Consider the following 23,750-nt stretch of genomic DNA (forward strand, 5'->3'; position numbering starts at 1 on the left):
GGGGCTTCACCTGCGCCCACATCATGCTTGCCACATCTGACTGCAGGACCCAGGCGGGAAGGGAGCGCGCCGCGGACCTCTGGGTCGCCTGGGGTCAGTGTCCTGAGGCACGGGCTGGATGGTGGGAAGCTACCTGGGTGTAGGGGGCCCTCCCAGCCGCCAGGGGTCGGGCTGCAGGCGGCTGGGCTCTGGGCAGACGCTTGCCAGGGTCACGGCCGCCGGCCGAGGAGGGGTGGGGGTGGCGGCGCCCGCGGCCCGGAGCGGGGGTTGGGGGAGTAGAGAAAGCGGGGCGCGCGGAGGAACACTGGGTCCCCGGCGCCGCGGGAGCTGGGAGGACCGAGCCGGCCGAGCGAGCAGCGCGGCAGCACAGTCCCCGCGTGGCGCAGCGCGGCGGGGACGCGGGGACCGCCCGGATCTCCTTCCACTGCGCCCCGCGCTCCGCTGTCCTCGGCCGCCTCTTCTTCCTTCACTCACTGCCCGGGCGGGAGCGGCGCCCAAGTCGGGTGCGCCATGTCTGGGGCCGGGTAGCCCCGCCGCCCGCCGGCCCGCCAGCTCGCCCTCCGAGCCACCCGCCAGCGGGCCGGCCGGCCGGGAAGCGCGGGACAGGCAGGTAGGGGCTGGACCGGGCTGGGCGGCAGGCGGGGACGGGCAGGAGGGAGCGCGGGCGGCAGGCGGGGTGGGGGATGGCCCCCAGCTGCTGTCCCTCACTGCACATCTGGTTCCGGTTCCTCTCTCCTGGGGAAGTGAAAGTGGAGGGGAGGGCACCTCCCGCAATTAGCTCGCCGTGCCCGGCCTCCTGCACCCCCTTCTGCTCCCGTGGGTGCCGGAGTCGGAGCCGCCCTCCCTCCCGCCTGGGTCACGCGGCGGGCGGCGCTGCTGCCGTCACGTCCTCGGCCGCCGGCGCGCCTGCTTCTCTGCCCTCCTGCTCCTTCCTCAGCCTCCTCCCCCTCGGCGCGCCCTCTGCCCCAACCCGAACTTCCCGTCACCCGGCACGCGGGCGTGGGGACCCGGAGTGGGCCCTGTGCCCATTGTCTTCCCTAGGGAGAAAGGGCTGCTTTCTGCAGGACTCTTCCCTGGCTTGGTGAGGGGAGGCCCCGGTGCGCAGGTCCTGCGGATGGGTGCCACCCACTTGCCCCTCAGAAGGTCCCACCTAATGGCCTCTGCCTGCTGCCTTGGGCATAGGGCTCCCATTCGCCCTCAGTGGATGAGGGACAGGTCTGTGCCCCAGAATTAAATCAAGAGGATGACGCTGACTCCTGGCTTTACCTCCCAGAAGTGGAGTCTAAATTTAGCTGGGGTTGGTGTGTGTATGTGTGTGCGTGTGTGTGTGTGTGTGTGTGTGTGTCCAGAGGCCAGGTGATGAAGAAAGCCAGCCTGGCTCTATGAGATTCCTTATTCCCTGTTCTCTGGGGAACAGCAGGAGGTTAGCAGGACTGCACATCCTGGAACCATTCTGAGCCTCCTCTGCCTTGCTCAGGATCCTATAGTCTGAGGTTCCAACTTGGCGTAATGCTGTGCTGGCACCTTCAGTGGTAACCCCACCACCACCACCGCCACCACCACCGCCACCACACACACCCATAGGCTGACTTCCTCTGAGTTGCAGCTTCCCCTCCACTGTTTCAGGAAGTAACCTCCCTTCCCCTCTGAAGCACCCCCCACGCTTCCGGGCCCCTGCTGCGAGCTACCCACCAGGCTTTTTCCCAGCTTCTGCACCCTGGGGCGCCTCAGGACCCTTGGGGCTCCTACTCCCCGGGGTTGGGCCATGGAGGCAGGTGAGAACTAGGCTGTTGTGGGCCTGTTTCTGTCTCTGGGCTCCATGGTGGAGGGTGTGGGATGGCCGGGACTTGTCTCCCACAACTGCTTTGGATCTAACGAGCTACCTAAGGATACTGGAGGTGTGAGAACACTGGATTTTGGGCCAGATTGGTGGAGTTAAGCTAGGAGAAAGGACACCTGGGTTCGTTGAAAAGACTCTTAAAGCTTGGGTTTTGTGGGCTTTCTCAGAAACCCCTGGGGTCCCCTTAAAAACCTAGGAGTGGGCTCTTTAAGAACAATGGCAGGATCACAAGGTTCTTATGGTGTCATAACTAGAGTAGGAAGGTCAGAAACCCTTAAAAAGACTGTAAGGTTGGTATGATGTCATGGCCAGCATGAATGATGTCATGGAAGGCTATTACAAAAAAGATTGTGATCTCTGTGATGTTATAACTGGTGAGCCTTTAAAAGGGACACATGGACAATGTGAATGTCATAGCTCAGGTTAGCTGTGTGTGGTGGAGTTTAGGTTCTTTGAGGGGAGTGCCAGGACCATTAAGTGGGAGGGATCTGGTCTCTTTAAGAAGCTGTGGTGGGCAGTGATGTCACAGGGGGAAGAGTTCAGGATTGGCCGACCCCTTATCCTGCCTTTCTTTGGAAGGACTAGGAAGAGGAGGGGAGCAAGAGTGTACCCTGGTTGCCATGGCATCCCCAGCCTTCCTTGCTTCATCTCTCTCTCACTTGACCATTCCAGATGCAGTGAGTGAGGGGGGGGCCATGGCGGAGGAGCGGCCCCCCCGGCTGGTGGATTACTTCGTGGTAGCTGGGCTTGCAGGGAACGGAGCACCCATCCCTGAGGAAACGTGGGTTCCTGAACCCAGTGGGCCCCTGCGCCCTCCCCGGCCAGCTGAGCCCATCACAGATGTGGCAGTCATCGCTAGGGCACTGGGCGAGGAAGTGCCCCAGGGCTACACATGCATCCAGGCTTCTGCTGGGGGCCACCCCTTGGAACTCAGTGCTGGGCTTCTGGGTGGAACTCAACCCGTCATCTGCTACCGCAGGGGCCGTGACAAGCCCCCCCTCGTTGAGCTGGGGTGTGTGCCCCTACCCATGCTGGCACCAGGGGAGGCTGGGAGGGACTCCAGTGAGACAGGGAGAGGTAGGACTATGGAACAAGGGAAGGGCAATGGGGATGGGAGCCTGGTGGGCCAGGGGCCAGGAAGGAAGGACTGAAGTTGTATGTACTTAGTCCTTACAGATGCGATTTCATGTGCTAGTGCCGCTCCTTGCTAGCTCTGAGAGCTTAGGCAGGTTTTTGAGCTCCTCTGGGCCTGTTTTCCTCATCTGTCAAATGGAGAAAATAATTCATCCTCATAGGATGGTTGAGATTAAATGAGATAACCCATGTGACAGACTTAACAGAGTCAGTCAGTGGTAGCTTGTATTACAATTTTTTTTTTTTTTTTTTTAGACAGTCTCTCTCTGTCACTCAGGCTGGAGTGCAGTGGTGTGATCTTGGCTCACTGCAACCTTCGCCTCCTGGGTTCAGGCAATTCTCCTGCCTCAGCTTCCTGAGTAGCTGAGACTATAGGCATGTGCCACCACGTCCAGCTAATTTTTGAATTTTTAGTAGAGATGGCGTTTGACCATGTTGGCCAGGCTGGTCCTGAACCCCTGACCTCAGGTGATCCACCTGCCTTGGCCTCCCAAAGTGCTGGGATTATAGGCATGAGCCACCGTGCCCAGCTGACTCTTAGTGTTTATTAATGAGTATGAGAGCCATAGAAGGCATGCAGGATTGTTGCTGACCACAAAATAAGGCCAAAGGCCAAAGAAAGGGCACAGGATTCTGGAGGGCAGAGTTCAGCAAGAAGAGGTGGGCCCTAGTGTTAGAGTTTGACAAGGCTGTGGGTACAAGGCAAGCTCAGGGGATTAGATAGGCAGATCTGGCAGGATTGGGTCTTTGTCCTCTACCCTGACCTCTCAACATCTATCTTTGCTCTCTGTGCTAAGGGTGTTGTATGAGGGGAAGGAACGTCCCAAGCCTGGCTTCCAAGTGCTTGACACGACACCCTACAGCCACTCAGCAAACCTGGCCCCTCCAGGCCCCGGGCACCCCCGCACCTACCTCACTTACCGGCGGGCAGCAGAGGGGGCAGGGCTGCATGCCCTGGGCATCACTGACCTCTGCCTGGTGCTGCCCAGTAAGGGCGAGGGCACTCCTCATACTTACTGCCGGCTGCCCCGCAACCTCAACCCTGGCATGGTGAGTGGGGCCAAGAGCTGACACCTGGTCCTCTTGGTATAAGAGTGGGTGTGGACACTGGGAACAAAGGGCATCCCAGGACCAAGGCTCTGACCACAGGGGTGAGTCCAGAGGGGTAACTCTGGTCTTGGGGCACTGGGATTAATGGGAGCTTTAAAGACAAAAGAACATTTAGGGGTGGTAGAGAGAAAGTGGACCCCAGAAACCTTTGTTAGCTATGTATCTGCTTGTCTCTTGCCATTTCTGGGGTAGTGGGGCCCAGCAGTGTACCTGTGCTATAAGGTGGGCCTGGCGAAGGCCAACACGCTGGTGTACGAGGCAGGTGAGTGGCCCCTTTATCCCTCCAATCCTGTGACCCTACATCCCTTTGCCCTGGTGCCTCTTGGCAGGCACCTTAAGTGTCCCTGGAGTTTACTTTCTCTTTGCTACTCGGGCCTTCTCTGGGATCCCTTGGTTCCTTTCCCTTGGAGTCTGATGGACCCTGCTCCTTTTGGGTACCCCCAACTATGCTGGGGGTGCAGAGCTGCTGGGCCGCTACCCGGAGGAGGACAATGAGGCGTTCCCGCTGCCCGAGTCAGTGCCCGTCTTCTGCCTGCCCATGGGGGCCACTATCGAGTGCTGGCCTGCCCAGACCAAGTACCCCGTGCCCGTCTTCTCCACCTTTGTGCTCACGGGTGCAGCTGGTGATAAGGTGGGTGTGTGGAGTGTGGCAAGGGGTCCAGGCTATGCAGGGCCTGCCTGACTACCCTTCTGCCCCCTGCCAGGTGTATGGTGCCGCCCTGCAGTTCTACGAGGCGTTCCCAAGGGCCAGGCTATCAGAGCGACAGGCACGGGCACTGGGCCTGCTGAGCGCTGTGGAGCGGGGTCGGGCACTGGGGGGCAGAGCTGTGCGCAGCCGGCGTGCCATCGCTGTGCTGTCCCGCTGGCCTGCCTTCCCTGCCTTCCGCGCCTTCCTCACCTTCCTTTACCGCTACTCCGTCTCAGGCCCCCACCGCCTGCCCTTGGAAGCGTGAGCATGGCTCCTCTGCCATTGGGAAGGGGTTAGGAAGGGATAAGGGGGCCAGGAGAGATGGGAGAGATTCAGATGTGGGTTGGGGGAGGGCTGGGCACAGGGTAAGGGACAGGGCTGCAGTGTGTGGTTATACAGTTTATCCACTGTAAAAACGCCACGGGCTGAGGAGGGGAGCAGGGCCTGAAATCCAGTCTAAACTTGCTAGTTAGGTCCTGGCAAAGGGCTGTGTATGCACAGGGAGGATTTCTTTTCTGATCTGCACAAATTATATGCATAATGGAGGCTCTGTTGGCTGATAACAGGTCTCAAAGTGGGGTTCAGGAAGGAATAAGGTTCTTGAGAACAAGTGAAAGAGCTGAGAAAATGTGGAGGGAGGACAGGGATGGATGGGGGAGTATGCTCTGACCTGTTTCTCTGTCCCCCAGGCATATCTCCCACTTCATTCACAACGTTCCCTTCCCTTCCCCACAGAGACCCCGCATCCTAGTGCAGGTGAGAGCTGAGGCTAGGGCCGGGCTGATGGAAGGAGGGGAGTTGGCATCATTACCCTGAGCCGTGGCTCTTCTTCCCTCCCAGATGTCTCCCTATGACAACTTGCTCCTCTGTCAGCCTGTATCCTCACCCCTGCCCCTCAGGTATGTGCTCAGATTGTGGGGAGGGGAGCTTTAATGACCAAGGACATGGTAGGTGCTGGGCAGGTGGGTGCAGCTGTTGAGGTTTATGCAGGCTCGGTCCAGGTGGTGGCTGTGCCTGGCACCTGGGGAAGGGTCCCCAGGGTATCCTGGTGACCCTTTCCCCACCTCGGCATTGCCTGCAGTGGTGCCAGCTTCCTGCAGCTGCTGCAGAGCCTGGGCCCTGAGCTGGCTATCACACTGCTGCTGGCTGTGCTCACAGAGCACAAGCTGCTAGTCCACTCGCTGCGGCCAGACCTGCTCACCAGCGTCTGCGAGGCCCTTGTCTCGGTGAGTGCCGCCCTGCCTGGCCCATGTTCCCCAGAACCATGGTTCTTTCTGGTGCCCCTATCCCTGCCTGGACTCTTCCCTTTTCCTTCCTTGTGGAGGATCCTCAGCCCCTTTCCCTGGGCACAGCCTGCAGGAACACATAGCTTCCATCAGGAGCTCTTCTCTAGAGCCTACTTCCAACAGCCTCTCTCAACAGGCACCAACTCCCCAAGGCCAATGCCCTCTCTTTCTCTCTCCTGTGCCTCCCACTGCTGCCTCAACCCCCTGTTCACTGGTTCTCACTGCCTGGTGCTTCAGATGATCTTCCCACTGCACTGGCAGTGCCCCTACATTCCTCTGTGCCCGCTGGTGCTGGCAGATGTGCTGAGTGCCCCAGTGCCCTTCATTGTGGGTATCCACTCCAGCTACTTTGATCTGCATGACCCGCCTGCTGATGTCATCTGTGTAGACCTTGATACCAACACGCTCTTCCAGTAAGAGGCTGGGTCTCATTTGGGGGCTGTAGGGTGGTGGGCAGGAATGGGCTAGTGTGTGGAGTGCTACGGGCTCAAAAAGAGCTTCAGGCACAAAGTGACGGAGGCTGGCAAGGAGCCCCGTCACCCTATCCCAGAGCCTCGCCACTCCTTCCCCTTATGCTTTTCTTACAGGACTGAGGAAAAGAAGCTCCTCTCCCCTCGGACCCTGCCCCGCAGACCCTACAAGGTTCTGCTGGCCACACTGACAAACCTGTACCAGCAGCTGGACCAGAGTGAGAAGCCTGGGTGGGGAGGGAGGCTGGGAACTGTCATTGGCCTCAAACCTCCAGTTTGCAGAGGTCTGTGGGGAGCTAGACATTTCTTGAGGAGGTGAGTGAAGTTAGGATTGCATTTGGTGGAACTGAGGGAGATTCCAATTCCAACTGAAGCTAGAAGGAAGGGCAGACAGTATTCCTGAACATGTGGGAAATATCAAGCTTGAACCTGTTAGTTGAAGGTAATACTTTAGTTGCTACTGGTGCAAGGTCTGCCAGAGGCTGGAGGTGGAGATGGAGGCATGAGAGCAGAGTTGAGGGTAACACTATGGGAGCCAGCCCTGATTCTTAGGCTGCTCTGGCCTCCAGCATACACTGGACCTGAGGAGGAAGCATCCCTGGAGTTCCTACTGACAGACTACGAGGCAGTGTGTGGCCGCAGGGCCCGGCTGGAGCGCGAAGTCCAAGGAGCCTTCCTCCGCTTCATGGCCTGTCTGCTCAAGGGCTACCGGGTCTTCCTGCGCCCACTCACCCAGGCCCCCTCCGAGGGAGCTCGTGATGTTGACAACCTTTTCTTCCTGCAGGGTATAGAGGGCCTGTCTCTGCTTGGAGATGGTATCATGGGAGGAGGTGGCGAGGGGCTGGGTTCTGTCAGAAAGGCGGAGGGGACTGGGAGCCACTCCATTGTTTATTCCTTCACTAGGCAAATGTTTTTATGGGCACCCGCTTTGAGCCATTTAACTCTTCTGGTCTTGGGGGGAATCAGGGTACAAAGATGAAACCAGCTGTGGTCCTGCCCTCTGGAGCCCCAGGCTTGGGGTAGCCACAGTAATCCCTGTAGTGAGCAGCCCCCACGGGCAAAGCTCTGTGCAGGGACCCTGCCCTTGGAGACCCCCCCCAGTCTGAGGCAGTGGGTACAGGCAGACAAAGGGAGGGATTCTCTAGGGCCATTGTGCTGGGGGTGCTGAGCTGGTCAGCTTGGTATTAGGGTAGTTGTGCCAGAGGGTCCAAGAGATTATGGCTTTGGGCCTGAGTGGGCAGGGAGCCAAGAAGAGATTCAAAAAAGCTATGGCTGTGGTGGAGAGCCCTGGTCACACCCCTCCTCTGCCCCATTCTCATACCCCTTAGGCTTCCTCAAATCCCGGGAACGCTCCAGCCACAAACTTTACTCTCAGCTGCTGCACACACAGATGTTCTCACAGTTCATTGAGGAGTGCTCTTTTGGCTCTGCTCGCCATGCTGCCCTTGAATTCTTTGACTCTTGTGTTGAAAAGGTATCATCCCTTCTCTATGTGCTCATTGGCCTCTGCTGTCTCCCTCATTGTCTCTGTTGCCCCAAGGCCATTTTAGACAGAATCGGGCATGTTCAGGGTGGTATGGCTGTAGACCCCAGGGCCATTTTATTTTATTTATTTATTTATTTTAATTTTTAATTTTTTTTAAAGTTTTCTTTTTTTCCATTTTGGTTTTTTTTTTTGAGACGAAGTCTTGCTCTGTCGCCCAGGCTGGAGTGCAGGGGCGTGATCTCGGCTCACTACAAGCTCTGCCTCCCGGGTTCACGCCATTCTCCTGCCTCAGCCTCCCAAGTAGCTGGGACTACAGGCGCCCGCCACCACGCCTGGCTAATTTTTTGTATTTTTAGTAGAGACAGGGTTTCACTGTGTTAGCCAGGATGGTCTTGATCTCCTGACCTCGTGATCCACCTGCCTTGGCCTCCCAATGTGCTGGGATTACAAGCGTGAGCCACCGCGCCCGGCTTTTTTTTTTTTTGAGATAGTTTTGCTCTGTCTCCCAGGCTGGAGTGCAGTGGCGTGATATCGGCTCACTGCAACCTCCACCTCCCAGGTTCAAGTGATTCTCCTGCCTCAGTCTCCTGAGTAGCTGGGATTACAGGTGTGCACCAATATGCCTGGCTAATTTTTGTATTTTTAGTAGAGACACGGTTTCACCATGTTGGCCAGGCTGGTCTCGAACTCCTGGCCTCAAGTAATCCGCCCACCTCAGCCTCCCAAAGTGCTGGGATTACAGGCGTGAGCCACTGTGTCTGGCCCCCAGGGCCATTGTAAACACAACTCTATATCTTAACTGTGACTGGGATGGCACTCCTGGAGTTATACAGTGCACAACCTGTGCAGCCACACACAGCTGGCCCCGTACATGTAATGTACTGTCCTCCCGTTCCTGACGCCATCTTTCCAGGCTGTGTCTCTTTCCCTGTGGATGAGCTTTCCTGGGAGATGCCATCGTCTAGACACCCTGGCTCTGCTCCATGCCCACCATCTCAACACTTGCTGTCTTAAAATCCTTCTCCAGGTCCACCCAGAGCAGGAGAAGCCTGAGCCGACACCCTTAGTGGAGCTAGAGGAGCTGTCAGGAAGTGAGCTCACTGTCTTTATCACACCTCCCGAGGAGCCTCCCTTACCAGAGGGCAGTGAATCCACTCCCCAGTACTGGTGAGAGTCTCTTGGCTTTCACATGTTCCAGGGCCCCATAGACTGGTCCAGTCCAACTCGCTTCGCCCTGTGCTGACTGCCCCGATGTTGCTTCTCTCTGCCCCTCCAGCTACGATGGATTCCCAGAGCTACGGGCTGAGTTGTTTGAGTCTCTTCAAGAACAACCTGGGGCCCTGCCTGTGCCAGGCCCTTCCCGTAGCGCCCCCAGCAGTCCTGCTCCTCGCCGTACCAAACAGGTAAGCAGTGGGTGGACCGCACGGAGGGACCTGGATCAGGCTGAAGGCTGCTGCTGCTTCAGTTTCCTCATCTATAAAATGGGTATAACAATAATATTTAACCCATGAGGTTGTTAGGAGTTTAAATGTGCTTGGCACATAAGCAACCCTGTATAAACATTAGTTGCTATTATCACTGTCATTATCATCATCATCATCACCTCCGTCTTCTGAGCACTCTGGGAATCCATGGGCTGGCCATGTCTTCTAGGGCACCTGCCCATGCTCAAGGGCCAGCCTCTCTGCACGGGGCTCCAGGCAGGGCTGCAGCCTGTGAAGTACAGCATCCCTTCTCCTCCTTAGAGCACAGACTCTTCCTCAGAGAAGGTGCTACTTCTTCCCACACCACTTTAGGGTCTGTCCTGCTGGCTCATGCCTTTAATCCCAGCATTTTGGGAGGCTGAGGCAGGCAGATCACTTGCGCCCAGGAGTTTGTGACTAGCCTGGGCAATGTGGCAAAACCTTGTCTTTACAAAAAGTACAAAACAATCAGTCGGGCTTGGTGGTGCGTCCCAGCTACTTGAGACTGAGGTGGGAGAATCGCTTGAGCCCAGGAGGCCGAGTCTGCAGTGAGCCAGGATTGCACCACTGCACTCCAGCCTGGGTGACAGAGCGAGACCGTCATAAATAAATAAATAAATAGATAGATAGATAAGTAAGAAAGACCTGGCATTGTACTCACCCTGATGTGTCCCCTGTCCTACCTAGGAGATGAAAGTTGCACAGCGGATGGCACAGAAGTCAGCAGCCGTGCCCGAGCTGTGGGCCCGGTGCCTGCTGGGGCACTGCTATGGGCTGTGGTTCCTGTGTCTGCCTGCCTATGTGCGGTCGGCACCCTCCCGAGTGCAGGCACTGCACACAGCCTACCATGTGCTGCGCCAGATGGAGAGCGGCAAGGTGGTGCTCCCTGATGAGGTAGGCAATCTATGTGACCATGCTCACACCCAGGCCCAGTGAGCCTTGTGCAGCCGGAGAGGGCTGTGAGAAGGAAACTTGGTGGAGACTAAGGAAAGAAGTTGCAGAGCCCCAGAGCTGGGCAGATTATCTATAAACATTCGTCGAGTGAATAAGCATGTTCAGGGTTTAGCAGTGGAGACTGTAGGGTGGCAGGGTCAGTAGAAAGGGTGGGTGGCTCTGAGGTAGCCCCAGGACCTGCCAGGGGCCAGTGATGTCTGTGAGAATTGGGGAGGCTGGAAGAGGGTGCTTGCTGAGACTTTGGTTTTGGTTGAGAGTGAGTCTCCCATTGTCCTGTGCCTCTCCTGGCCCAGGTGTGTTACCGGGTACTGATGCAGCTCTGCTCACACTATGGGCAGCCTGTGCTGTCTGTGCGGGTCATGCTGGAGATGCGTCAGGCAGGCATTGTGCCCAACACCATCACCTATGGCTACTATAATAAGGTACCTACTTTGGGGTGAGGGGTGGGATGGCAGCTGTGCCAGGGTGTGTGAGGGGAGGCTGCTGCTGCTCCCCTCGCTCCTTGGAGATTGGGCTGGTACTGTTTGCCTAGGTCCTGGAACCACTGTCATCCACACTGCACTCCTGTGGTGCCTTAGCACCTACAGTTTCTCAGACGAGGCTGCTTTGATTCCCACTCATGACAGCCCTGCCTACAACTAATAGTGTTAGCCGCTAAGCCAGGCACGGGTCCATACGCATCACACATTTTACATCATTTTACCTTCACGACAGCCCTATGAGGTGGGATGATCATTATCCCCATCTTATAGAAGAGGAGATGAGGTTGTAGAGAGTTAGTAACTTGTCCAAGGTCCCGCAGCAAAGAAGTTAAGGAGTTAGAATATGGGCACAGGGCTGGGTGCAGTGGCTCATGCCTGTAATCTCAGCACTTTGGGAGGCTGAGGCAGGCAGATCACCTAAGATCAGGAGTTCGAGACCAGCCTGGCCAACATGGTGAAACCCTGTCTCTATTAAAAATACAGAAATTAGCTTGGTGTGGTGGTGGGTGCCTGTAGTCCCAGCTACTTGGGAGGCTGAGGCAAGAGAATCACTTGAACCCAGAAGGCGGAGGTTGCAGTGAGCCAAGATTGCGCCACTGCACTCCAGCCTGGGCAACAGAGCAAGACTCCGTCTCGAAAAAAAAGAAAAAAGAATATGGGCAGAGGCATATCCATATCTCCCGAATTCAGGCCCTTAGCCATGATACTAAACTGCCTCCTGTCTTTTAGATGAGGAGACTAATGACCAAATAAATGAAATGATTTCTTCAGAGCCATATATTTTATATTTCTAAGCAGCAAGGTCTGGGTACAAATTTTCTCCACTGCCTCTGGCTTCTTCTAGGCCCCTTGGGAGGCAGCTGCTGCCTACTGTCTCTTCTGGCTCTTGTTCCTGGCTGAGCCATTGGCCGGACAGTCCTAGACAGGATGTCTGCGGGGGAAGGGCGGTCCCTGGGGCTCCAGGACAGGGAGTGGGTATGAGGCAGGGTTAGGGTGTCGAGGTAGGCCATCCTGATGGGCACTGTGCTTGGTAGGCTGTGTTGGAAAGCAAGTGGCCGTCTGGCACACCAGGTGGGCGTCTGCGCTGGGCCAAGCTCCGGAATGTTGTCCTGGGGGCTGCTCAGTTCCGCCAGCCCTTGAGAGAACGGCAACAGCAGCAGCAGCAGCAACAGCAGCAGCAGCAGGAGCAGGTGTCAGCACATCAAGAGGCAGGCAGCTCCCAGGCAGGTGGGTAGGGCCTGGTGAGACAGGCTTGGGGATGGAGTAGCTGGGCTCAGGCAGGGAAAGGCATAGAGAGTTGGGGCTGGTCTAATGGTTGGCACTGGGTTTCTGGGGATTGATAAATTACACTTGACTGGTAACAAAAGGGATAAAAAAATTAGCTGGGCGTGGTGGCGCGCACCTGTAGTCCCAGCTACTTGGGAGACTGAGGCAGGAGAATCACTTGAACCCAGGAGGCAGAGGTTGCAGTGAGCTGAGATGGCGCCACTGCACTCTGCCTAGCTACAGAGCAAGACTCCATCTCAAAAAACAAAACAAAACAAACAAACACAAAAGGGATAAAGTTTTGCCTGGGAGGAACCCTGAAAACCCTGGTCCATCTAAGGAGCTCTATTTTGGAACAGGGGACTGGGTTCCTAGCTGGCCGCCTCTAAACCCCTTCTCGTCTTTTACAGAGCCCTATTTGGAGCGCCCTTCCCCTACTCGCCCTCTTCAGCGCCAGACTACTTGGGCTGGGCGAAGTCTGAGAGACCCAGCCTCACCCCCTGGACGCCTGGTGAAGAGTGGTAGCCTGGGCAGTGCCCGAGGGGCACAGCCCACTGTGGAGGCCGGTGTGGCCCACAGTGAGTGCCCTTGTCTGGCTCCCTCACTCCCCCAGTCAGCTTTTCTAACCACTTGCTAGTGAGGTGGGGAAGACCAGAAACAGAGTGGAAGGCGGCCCTCTGTGGTGGGTGCTGTAGATTCTGAGGGAATCTTGCCCAGAATATCATCACGGTGGGGGTTGTGGCACCAGAGTTTGTGCAGCCAGGAATTGTGTTTATTCAGGAAAGGGGAAGCTGGTGCAGAGGCTGGGGTCCATCTTCCCTCATTCTTTTCTGTGCTGCAGTGATAGAGGCCTTGGGGGTCCTGGAACCCCGGGGATCACCTGTGCCCTGGCACGATGGAAGTCTCTCAGACCTGAGCCTGACGGGGGAGGAGCCGGTCCCTGGAGGCAGCCCAGGGGGCTCAGGCTCAGCCCTGAGTGCCCAGTCCACTGAGGCCCTGGAAGGGCTAAGTGGGCGGGGACCCAAGGCTGGTGGGCGACAGGATGAGGCAGGCACCCCCCGACGAGGGCTGGGTGCCCGCCTCCAACAGCTGCTCACTCCTTCCCGCCACTCCCCTGGCTCCCGCATTCCCCCACCTGAGCTGCCTCCTGACCTGCCTCCCCCAGCCCGCCGCAGCCCCATGGACAGTCTTCTGCACCCCCGGGAGCGCCCTGGATCCACTGCCTCTGAGGTAGCCAGCGAAGGAGGGTCCAGACGCCTTAGCATTAGTGGGCTTGGGGAGGGGCTACGACTGGAAGAATGCCCAAAAAGGGGGCTCTGAGGGGTGCTTGAAACACATATCCTGGGTGGAAGAGCATGGGGTTGGCTGACCATGGTTTCTCATGTCATGGTAGAGCTCAGCCTCTCTGGGCAGTGAGTGGGACCTCTCAGAATCTTCTCTCAGCAACCTGAGTCTTCGCCGTTCCTCAGAGCGCCTCAGTGACACCCCTGGATCCTTCCAGTCACCTTCCCTGGAAGTGAGGATAACCCCTCCCACACAGATGTGCTTGAACACACATAGCACACACTCACCCTGTCCAAGGCAGGAGATAGGGAGGAGGTGGGAGGGGCTGGGGAAGGGGCATGGGCTCCAGAGTGCTGGCGGCCAGACAGGACCTACTTCCCGACTCTCCCTGCCCACAGATTCTGCTGTCCAGCTGCTCCCTGTGCCGTGCCTGTGATTCACTGGTGTACGATGAGGAAATCATGGCTGGCTGGGCACCTGATGACTCTAACCTCAACACAACCTGCCCCTTCTGCGCCTGCCCCTTTGTGCCCCTGCTCAGTGTCCAGACCCTTGATTCCCGGCCCAGGTGCCCAAGGCAGGGCAAGTGCTGTGGGTGGGAATAGGGAGGTGAAGGTCCAAAAGCTGACCCCTGCTGCTGTCCCCCTGCAGTGTCCCCAGCCCCAAGTCTGCTGGTGCCAGTGGCAGTAAAGATGCTCCTGTCCCTGGTGGTCCTGGCCCTGTGCTCAGTGACCGCAGGCTCTGCCTTGCTCTGGATGAGCCCCAGCTCTGCAACGGGCACATGGGGGTAAGGGCTGGGCCAAAGGGGCATGAGGAACGGGAATGTTGCCCTGTGTGGGGCCTGTGGGGTGCCAGGGAGAGATGGGCACATCTCTTGCCCTTGAGGGCAAGGGGCATCCCAGAAGCTGTTGGATGTGGTGGCTCAGTGGGAGGCAAGGCTCTGGGGATGTACATGCCCTCTACTGCCCTCCCCCTTTGTGCCTGATAGGGAGCCTCCCGGCGGGTTGAGAGTGGGGCATGGGCATACCTGAGCCCCCTGGTGCTGCGTAAGGAGCTGGAGTCGCTGGTAGAGAACGAGGGCAGTGAGGTGCTGGCGTTGCCTGAACTGCCCTCTGCCCACCCCATCATCTTCTGGAACCTTTTGTGGTATTTCCAACGGCTACGCCTGCCCAGTATTCTGCCAGGCCTGGTGCTGGCCTCCTGTGATGGGCCTTCGCATTCCCAGGTCAGTGCCCCCATGTGGCCCCTGTTTCCTAAGTGCCTCCCTCATCTCTCAGCCATTTGTCCACTGTGTCCTTGGCACTGTAGAAAGAGCATAGACTGGCCGGGTGCGGTGGCTCATGCCTGTAATCCCAGCACTTTGGGAGGCCGAGGTGGGCGAATCACCTGAGGTCAGGAGTTCGAGACCAGCCTGACCAACATGGAGAAACCCTGTCTCTACTAAAAATACAAAAAAAATTAGCCAGGCTTGGTGGTGCATGCCTGTAATCCCAGCTACTCGGGAGGCTGAGGTGGGAGAATTGCTTGAACCTGGGAGGCGGAGGTTGTGGTGAGCCGAGATCGCGCCATTGCCCTCCAGCCTGGGCAACAAGAGCAAAACTCTGTCTCAAGAAAAAAAAAAAAAGAAAGACCACAGACTGGCTGGGTGTGGTGGCTCGCGCCTGTAATCCCAGCATTTTGGGAGGCCAAGGTGGGTGGATCATGAGGTCAGGAGATCGAGACCATCGTGGCTAACATGGTGAAACCCCATGTTACTAAAAATACAAAAAATTTGCCGGGCATGGTGGCGGGCGCCTGTAGTCCCAGCTACTCGGGAGGCTGAGGCAGGAGAATGGCGTGAACCCAGGAGGCGAAGCTTGCGGTGAGCTGAGATCGCGCCACTGCACTCCAGCCTGGATGACAGAGCGAGACTCTGTCTCAAAAAAAAAAAAAAAAAGAAAGAGCATAGACTTTGGAGTCTGCTGCACCTGGTTCGGATCCTTGCCGTTTCACTTTACCACTCTGAGCCTCAATTTGGTCATCTGTAAAATGGCATAAGCACCTATCTCACTGGGCTGGTGTGTGGACAACCTTGTGTAGAGCCTGGTACCTAAACAAATGATTCATTCATATTTGTCTATTCGTTCCACCAGCATTGAGTGCTTTTTATGTTCCAGGCATGGTTTTAGGCACTAGGTATGTAGCAGATTACAAAACAGTCCCTGCTCTCAAGAGCTAACATTCTTGTGGGGGATAAGAATTCCTTTCCCACTTCTCTTTGGCTGTGTCCTGTAATGGCCCTCTGTCTCTTTGGCATCACCTGTCCGTTTCTTGTCCTCTGCCTCCCATTCTTTGAGCCTAACTGTCTACACTATCTTGGCTCCCCCAGGCCCCATCTCCTTGGCTAACCCCTGATCCAGCCTCTGTTCAGGTACGGCTGCTGTGGGATGTACTGACCCCTGACCCCAATAGCTGCCCACCTCTCTATGTGCTCTGGAGGGTCCACAGTGAGTCTGGTATTTGGCCTGGGTGGGGAGGGTGGGTCCCATACCCAGAGGGCTCAGTGATTCTGGTGGCCTTCTTTCCTTTCATCCAGGCCAGATCCCCCAGCGGGTGGTATGGCCAGGCCCGGTACCTGCATCCCTTAGTTTGGCACTGTTGGAGTCAGTGCTGCGCCATGTTGGACTCAATGAAGTGCACAAGGCTGTGGGGCTCCTGCTGGAAACTCTAGGGCCCCCACCCACTGGCCTGCACCTGCAGAGGTATGGTGCTACCATCTGGGTGATCCCTGGTCTGTCCGGGGCTCCACACCCCTTTTCTCTCGCTCATACACTTCTGCCTCCACTAAAGGGGAATCTACCGTGAGATATTATTCCTGACAATGGCTGCTCTGGGCAAGGACCACGTGGACATAGGTGAGATTGCAGGCAAGGGGCTGAGGAGTTTAGGGATCTGGGGCCAGGTGTGGGAGGCTGCGGTCCTAACATGTTGACTTCCACCTTCTTCCCTAGTGGCCTTCGATAAGAAGTACAAGTCTGCCTTTAACAAGCTGGCCAGCAGCATGGGCAAGGAGGAGCTGAGGCACCGGCGGGCGCAGATGCCCACTCCCAAGGCCATTGACTGCCGAAAATGTTTTGGAGCACCTCCAGAATGCTAGAGACCTTAAGCTTCCCTCTCCAGCCTGGGGTGGGGAAGTGAGGAAGAAGGGATTCTAGAGTTAACCTGCTTCCCTGTTGCCTTCATGGAGTTGGGAACAGGCTGGGAAGGATGCCCAGTCAAAGGCTCCAAGCGAGGACAACAGGAAGAGGGATCCACTGTTACCAAAAGTCCTGATTCCCCCATCACCAACCTACCCAGTTTGTTCGTGCTGATGTTGGGGGAGATCTGGGGGGAGTTGGTACAGCTCTGTTCTTCCCTTGTCCTATACCGGGAACTCCCCTCCAGGGTACCCACAGATCTGCATTGCCCTGGTCATTTTAGAAGTTTTTGTTTTAAAAAACAACTGGAAAGATGCAGAGCTACTGAGCCTTTGCCCTGAATGGGAGGTAGGGATGTCATTCTCCACCAGTAATGGTCCCTCTTCCGTGACGTTGCTGAAGGAGCCCAAGGCTCTCCATGCCTTTCTACCTAAGTGTTTGTATTTTATTTTAAGTTATTTATTCTGGAGCCACAGCCCCCTTGCTTATGAGGTTCTTATGGAGAGTGAGAAAGGGAAGGGAAATAGGGCACCATGGTCCGGTGGTTTGTAGTTCCTTCAAAGTCAGGCACTGGGAGCTAGAGGAATCTCAAGGTCCCCTTAGGAAGAACTGGTGCCCCCTCCAGTCCTAATTTTTCTTGCCCGCCCCGCCTTGGGGAATGCCTCACCCACCCAGGTCCTGACCTGTGCAATAAGTATTGTTTCCTGCGAAGTTTTGTTGGATGTAAATATAGTAAAAGCTGCTTCTGTCTTTTTCCTTCGGCCTCCTGTTCCCTGGGTCTGGGGTAATGCGGGGATACCTTTCATTTTCCCCAGGCTATACATCTGCTTTTCTACCTTCCCATCCTTTATAGTGTTCAGGCATACCCTGCTTCCCCTGACCATGTCTGGTACCGGCTCCTTGAGGCACAGGGAGTTCTCAGAGCAGGAGAAGGGTGAATCTGGTGCTGGCTATGGTGGTGCCAGTCCGTGTGGCACTTCCGGCCCTCCCACACAATCACCCCCTTGTCCCTCATCTGTACCCCACACAAAGGCTCCATTCTCTGGGGACCCTGAGCTCATCTCTGCCTTATTTCCTCTCTTCCACCTTCCCCCACCAACCTTCTCCAGTACCTCCTCAGGGATGACAATCATCTCCCCAGTAGTTGGTATTGGCAACCCTCATGCATCCTGGCAGTCATCCTAGGCTGCCTTAGTTGCTGTAGCTGCAGGCACTATTCCTCCAACCAGGGTCTCAGCCTGGCAACAGCACCAGGAAGGCAGGGGCAAAGATTAAGGGACTTGCTGCATGTGGACATCAGGAAAACATGCATCATTTTCCTTATCCCTTTGGTCCACTTAAGAGCTCTTTTTTTCTTCTATAATGAAATAAACACAGGAAATGACTCCTAAAAGAGCGGCAAACCAATTACCAAAGGGAATTAGCCAACAAAACAAATGCCTTGGGGAAGGACAGCAGGCATATCAATAGAGGAAATAACTTACGAGAGCACATTTCTGGGGGGTGATCACTGGATGGAGAGTGAGGTACTACTTCTGGATGCTGAGTCTTTCAAGCCAGAGGACCATTTCCTATCCTGTCTTGAGCATGTTAGGATGCTTTTTCAGTGTCCTAGAGGAGCTGCACAGAAGAGAACCAAGGGGCTCAGGAAATGCCATTTATTTGTCTTACTAGGAGATGCTTTCTTCAGAGGGAAATTCTCACGCCACCCCAGTTTCTCATCAGACTGCAGTCCCCAGAATAAACCTCTCCCTGTTTCATCCCCCAAAGACCTTTTCAAGGGAGGACCTGGCCTTTTAAAATGAAGTTTCTGTTGAGTGTAGTGAGCTCAGCACTGCACTGAACTATAGAGAGAATTTCAGGGCTCAGTCCCTACCATAATGGAGCATACAGTCTTACTGGTCTGGAGGGCCCCTTTGTTCACAAACAATAACAATAATGAACTCTCTCTCCCAGCTTATGCTTCTCACTTTTGGGCCTCCTACAGACTTGCAGTCAGATGGAAGAACTACAGAATTCTTTAACCATAAGAATATCTAGGCTGGGCACAGTGGTTAACACCTGTAATCCCAACACTTTTGGGGGCCAAGGCGGGCAGATCACTTCAGGCCAGGAATTTGAGATCAGCCTGGCCAACATGGCGAAACGCCATCTCTACTAAAAATACAAAAATTAGCCGGGCGTGGTGGCTTATGCCTGTAATCCCAGCTACTCGGGAGGCTGAGGCTTGCTTGAACCCAGGAAGTGGAGGTTGCCATGAGCCAAGATCATGCCACTGCACTCTAGCCTGGGTGACAGAGCGGCACCCTGTCTTAGAAAAAAAAAACACAAAAATCTGGGAATTTTAATAGCAAAGTATTCAACATGATATCTGACACATCTGTGTGTCCTATGGCCTACGGAGCTGTATTAGAGGAAGGATATGCCCAAGTTATCCGGCCCAATTTCTCTTCCCAGGCTTTGGAGTGTATAGGCTCAAGTATAAAAAATTTGGGCTGGGCGCGGTGGCTCACGCCTGTAATCCCAGCACTTCGGGAGGCCGAGGTGGGCAGATCACGAGGTCAGGAGATCGAGACCAACCTGGCTGACACAGTGAAACCCCGTCTCTCCTAAACACACACACACACACAAATTAGCTGGGCGTGGTGGCACCCGCCTGTAGTCCCAGCTAATTGGGAGGCTGAGGCAGGAGAATCGCTTGAACCCCAGAGGCAGAAGTTGCAGTGAGCCGAGATTGCACCATTGCACTCCAACTTGGGTGACAGAGTGAGACTCCGTCTCAAAAAAAAAAAAAAAAAAAAGGTCGGCTGGGGCCAGGTGCAGTGGCTCATTCCTGTAGTATCAGCACTTTGGGAGGCCGAGGAGGGTGGATTACTTGAGGCCAGGAGTTCGAGACCAGCCTGGCCAACATGGTGAAACCCCATCTCTATTCAAAATACAAAAAATTACGGCTGGGCACGGTGGCTCACGCCTGTAATCCCAGGGGAGGCCAAGGGAGGCGGATCATGAGGTCAGGAGTTCAAGACCAGCCTGGCCAACATAGTGAAACCCCAACTCTACTAAAAATACAAAGATTAGCCAAGTGTGGTGGCACGTGCCTGTAATCCCAGTTACTTGGGGTGCTGAGGCAGGAGAATCGCTTGAACCCAGGAGGCAGAGGTTGCAGTGAGCCAAGACTATGCTGAGACTACGCCATTGCACTCCAGCCTGGGTGACAGAGTGATACTCCTCCGTCTCAAAAAAATAAAAAAATATACAAAAAATTAGATGGGTGTGGTGGCAGGGGCCTATAATCCCAGCTACTCAGGAGGCTGAGGCATGAGAATCGCTTGAACTTGGAAGGTGGAGTTTGCAGTGAGCTGAGATCACTCCACTCCACTCCAGCCTGGGTGAGAGAGAGGGACTCCATCTCAAAAAAAAAAAAAAAAAAAAAATTTGGCTGGATGTGAGGGCTCACGCCTGTAATCCCAGCACTTGTAATCCAGCACTTGGGGAGGCTGAGGCAGGCAGACTGCTTGACTTCAGGAAGTCGAGATCAGCCTGGGCTAAATGATGACAAAACCCCATCTGTCTCCATAAATTTTTTTAAAAATTGAGGAAAATATTGTGCCTGCCACTTAATAATTTTATGATGTCATACAAGTTACTTTACTGCTGTGCCTCAGTTCTTCCTCATCTGCAAATTGGGGGTCATTTAAAGATTAACTATATAATCCATAGTTTCAGAAAGGGAACAAACAGGTAGAGCCTGCATTAGGCACAGGTCATGTCTACCACAGTACTGACCTCATGTACTTGTCTTCCTTAAAGCTCGATCGTTCCAGATTGAAAGTCCCCCTCCATGGCCTAAATTTTGGTCTTGTTGAAAAGTATTTTCTCGGGTCTTACTTTTATCTTCCTTGGGCTGGTATATACTACCATGTTTTTCATATCTCCTCAAAGCCCTTGAAGGGTGGCATTTCAGACAGCAAATAATGCAATGGACTGATAATGGATAAAGAAGTAGGTTAGGGAAAGATGAATGCACCCTCAAAGAGGGCAATGACTTTGTCTAATTCACTGCTATATCCTGAGCACATGGATGAGTGTCTGATAACCTAATAGGGGCTCTATCATGTGTGTTCAATGACTGAAAGGAGTCTGAAAGCGTTAAAATATTGCAGTTAGTAGAGAAATAATTTTCAGTACAGTATAAGACCAGTACCATGGGTAGAATACCAACAGAAGCTGAATTTAGAGGTAAGAGAGTGAAATTGTTGAAAAAGCAAGGAAAGTTCTCAAAATAGTTACTATATATTATGTTGAATGCTTTAATTATATTCTTGACAGTGCCCTGAGTATTTTGAAGGTATTATTTTGTAATTCTCATAATTACCTGGTGAGCTGGGTACTCTTATTCCCATTTTATAGATGGGGAAACTAGGGGATAGAGAATAGAGATAAGTAACTTTCGGCCAAATCACACAACTGGTGAGAGGGAGAGCCAAGATCCAAACTCAGGCAGTCTGACTCTTGAGACCATATTCTTTACCTGGACACCATACTAGCATAAAAACAAGTTTTAATCTATTTAAAATAAGAATTAGGCCAGGTGTGGTGGCTCACACCTGTAAATCCCAGCACTTTGGGAGGCCAAAGCGGGTAGATCACTTGAGGCCAGGAGTTTGATACCAGCCTGGCCAACATCTCTATTAAAAATACAAAATTTAGCTGGGTGTGGTGGTGGGCACCTGTAATCCCAGCTACTCAGGAGGCTGAGGCAGGAGAATTGCTTGAACCCAGGAGGCGGAGGTTGTAGTGAGCCGAGATTGTGCCACTGCACTTTAGCCTGGGCAATAGAGGGAGACTCTGTCTCAAAAAAAAAAAAAAAAAAAAAAAAAAAAAAAAAAAAAAGTTGAATGCTGCTTGCAGTGATGTACACCTGTAGTCCCAGCTATTTGGGAGGCTGAAGTGGGAGGATCTCTTTCTTTCCTTTTTTTTTTTTTTTTTTTTGAGACAGAGTCTCGCTCTGTCGCCCAGGCTGGAATGCAGTGGCAAGATCTTGGCTCACTGCAAACTCCGCCTCCCGGGTTCATGCCATTCTCCTGCCTCAGCCTCCCAAGTAGCTGGGACTACAGGCGCCCGCCACCATGACCGGCTACTTTTTTGTATTTTTAGTAGAGACGGGGTTTCACTGTGTTAGCCAGGATGGTCTCAATCTCCTGACCTCGTGATCTACTCGCCTCGGCCTCCCGAAGTGCTGGGATTACAGGCCTGAGCCACCGCGCCCGGCCGGGAGGATCTCTTGAGCCCAGGAGTTTCAGAGCAGCCTGGGTAACATAGCAAGACCTCATCGCTAATTTAAAAAATAAATAAAGTGGGGGCTGCAGTGGGCGCAGTTGTTCACGCCTGTAATCCCACCACTTTGGGACGCCAAGACGGGTGGATCACTTGAGGCCAGGAATTTATGAGACCAGCCTAGGGAACATAGTGAAACCCTGTCTTTACCAAAAATACAAAAATCAGCCGGGCGTGGTCACGTGCGCCTGTAATGCCAGCTACTTGGGAGGCTGAGGTGGAAAGATGGCTTGAGCCTGGGTGGTGGAGATTGCAGGCAGCTGAGATCACGCCACTGCACTCCAGCCTGTGCGACAGAGGGAGACTGTCTCAAAGAAAAAAAAGAAAAAAATGGGTGCGTGTGTGTTTGTGTAGGATCTACCTACGGCTTTAAGTTGCCATGTCCTCCATTATAATTTCATTTCCATTGCACAGCATGACTTTTAAATAATTTGAAAAACATGTTCAAATACCTGTGGAGGCTGGCGTGGTGGCTCACACACCTGTAATCCCAGCACTTTGGGAGGCTGAGGCAGGAGGATCACCTGAGGTCAGGAGTTCGAGACCAGCCTGGCCAACATGGCGAAACCCCGTCTCTACTTAAAACACAAAAATTAGCCGCGCGCCTGTAATCCCAGCTACTCGGGAGGCTGTTGAGGCAGGAGGATCGTTTGAACCTGGGAGGCGAAGGTTGCAGGAACTGAGATTGTACCACTGCACTCCAGCCTGGGAGACACAGTGAGAAAACAACAATAACAAAATGCCTGTGGAACCAGTTGTTTCTGGGTTTAAACCACTGCTTAGTCACTAACTAGCGGTCTGACCTTTGGCAAGTTACTTAACCTCTCTGAGCCTTAGTTTCCTCATCTACTTGGGTTCAAATTTCAGCTCTACCACTTAACGTGTAACTGGACAAATTTTTTGATCCTAATTTTCCTCATTTGTAAAGTAGGGATAACAGTACCTACCTCACAGTCATGAGGAATAAATACTTCATGTAAAGTTCTTAGCACAGAGCCTGACACAGTCTCTTTCCGAAAACGTTAACTACTATCATAACCTCAACACCCGGACTCTGTTACTTGGTCCCTATCCTCAAGGTGCTCCAGAAACGCTCGCTGAGTTTAGGCGGGCCTAACTGCTCCGTGGAAGCAGGGAGGCCAGCAAAAGGAGCTGGCCCTTGAGTTGATTAGGTGGAATCGGGCGGGGTGGGAGGCTGTTTCCTCGCTGAGAACCTAACCAGACCAGGAGTTCCCAAGAGAAGGAGCTGCGAGGGCTCTGCACACCGTAATTCCTCAGCAACTTGGCTAGCTGCTTTTTTTTTTTTTTTTCCTGCTGTCGTGGTTTAGTCACGACAGGACCAAGCGGAGGTACGATGAACACCAGGAAGCTCAAAGCCTTTGGCAGACGGAGACAGGCCACACCCCAAGAAGACGGCAAGGCTCAAGCGCCTAAAGCTAGTTCTATCGTGAAATTTCCTAGAGTCTGTCGCGACGAAACACCGCCCACCGCAGACCCCACCGCCGTTCACCAGTCTCCATCTTTAGAATTGAAAGAATGAGAGATGGCCAAAGGGGAATCCCGGTTTGGAGAGACTGAGGTACGGCGGCTGCCTGGGGACCAAAACGTCTCTAAGGTAAAGTTGCAGCCTGAAGCGATTTTTTGACCCCCGACACTTAATGGGCTGTCGAAGACCCGGATGTGTCTGGGACTGGCCGAGGTACCCATTAACGCGCCCCCGCTAGACCATCCCCCCCTCCTCCGTTTATGATTGGGTTTTAAGCACGCCAATCAT

The 23,750-nt window shown here is 54.3% G+C and overlaps 1 protein-coding gene and 1 long non-coding RNA gene across 9 annotated transcripts; one reads left to right on the plus strand and one right to left on the minus strand.

Moving 5' to 3' along the window:
* Positions 1-474: 474 nt before the first annotated feature.
* On the plus strand, positions 475-17,395 carry DENND4B (DENN domain containing 4B). 7 transcript variants are annotated; one of them, XM_055359942.1, is made up of 29 exons: positions 505-610; positions 1,627-1,775; positions 2,513-2,852; positions 3,772-4,024; positions 4,277-4,346; positions 4,546-4,715; positions 4,789-5,033; positions 5,462-5,528; positions 5,613-5,671; positions 5,854-5,998; positions 6,296-6,471; positions 6,646-6,746; positions 7,098-7,313; positions 7,857-8,002; positions 9,042-9,181; positions 9,291-9,417; positions 10,165-10,371; positions 10,725-10,853; positions 11,948-12,140; positions 12,590-12,757; positions 13,021-13,409; positions 13,573-13,695; positions 13,862-14,031; positions 14,115-14,250; positions 14,452-14,688; positions 15,832-15,949; positions 16,039-16,204; positions 16,293-16,357; positions 16,454-17,395. In XM_055359942.1, exons 2-29 carry the CDS (start codon positions 1,766-1,768, stop codon positions 16,597-16,599), a joined length of 4,512 nt encoding a protein of 1,503 aa, XP_055215917.1. In that variant the 5' UTR covers positions 505-610; positions 1,627-1,765; the 3' UTR covers positions 16,600-17,395. The 7 variants fall into 7 exon arrangements, with proteins under 7 accessions (XP_018878513.1, XP_055215917.1, XP_018878510.1 ...); XM_019022968.4 differs by lacking the exon at positions 1,627-1,775 and having other exon boundaries at positions 475-610; XM_019022965.3 differs by lacking the exon at positions 505-610 and having other exon boundaries at positions 764-1,775.
* LOC109026112 (uncharacterized) lies at positions 12,007-23,556 on the minus strand. Of its 2 annotated transcripts, none has more exons than XR_002005078.4 (3): positions 22,924-23,548; positions 18,124-18,259; positions 12,007-12,151 (listed from the first exon to the last, which is right to left on the minus strand). It is a non-coding gene; the product is annotated as an uncharacterized lncRNA (long non-coding RNA). The 2 variants fall into 2 exon arrangements; XR_008670976.2 differs by having other exon boundaries at positions 12,020-12,164; positions 22,924-23,556.
* Positions 23,557-23,750: the final 194 nt, after the last annotated feature.

The sequence above is a fragment of the Gorilla gorilla genome, chromosome 1, assembly GCF_029281585.2.
Source record: "Gorilla gorilla gorilla isolate KB3781 chromosome 1, NHGRI_mGorGor1-v2.1_pri, whole genome shotgun sequence".
Lineage (NCBI taxonomy): Eukaryota > Metazoa > Chordata > Mammalia > Primates > Hominidae > Gorilla > Gorilla gorilla.

Coding starts and splice junctions, on each gene's coding strand:
- DENND4B (XM_019022962.3), top strand. CDS start 2,461: ATGGCATCCCCAGCCTTCCTTGCTTCATCTCTCTCTCACTTGACCATT. Junction 12,141..12,589: donor GGCAGGCAGCTCCCAGGCAG/GTGGGTAGGGCC, acceptor CGTCTTTTACAG/AGCCCTATTTGGAGCGCCCT. Junction 13,410..13,572: donor CTGGATCCACTGCCTCTGAG/GTAGCCAGCGAA, acceptor ATGTCATGGTAG/AGCTCAGCCTCTCTGGGCAG.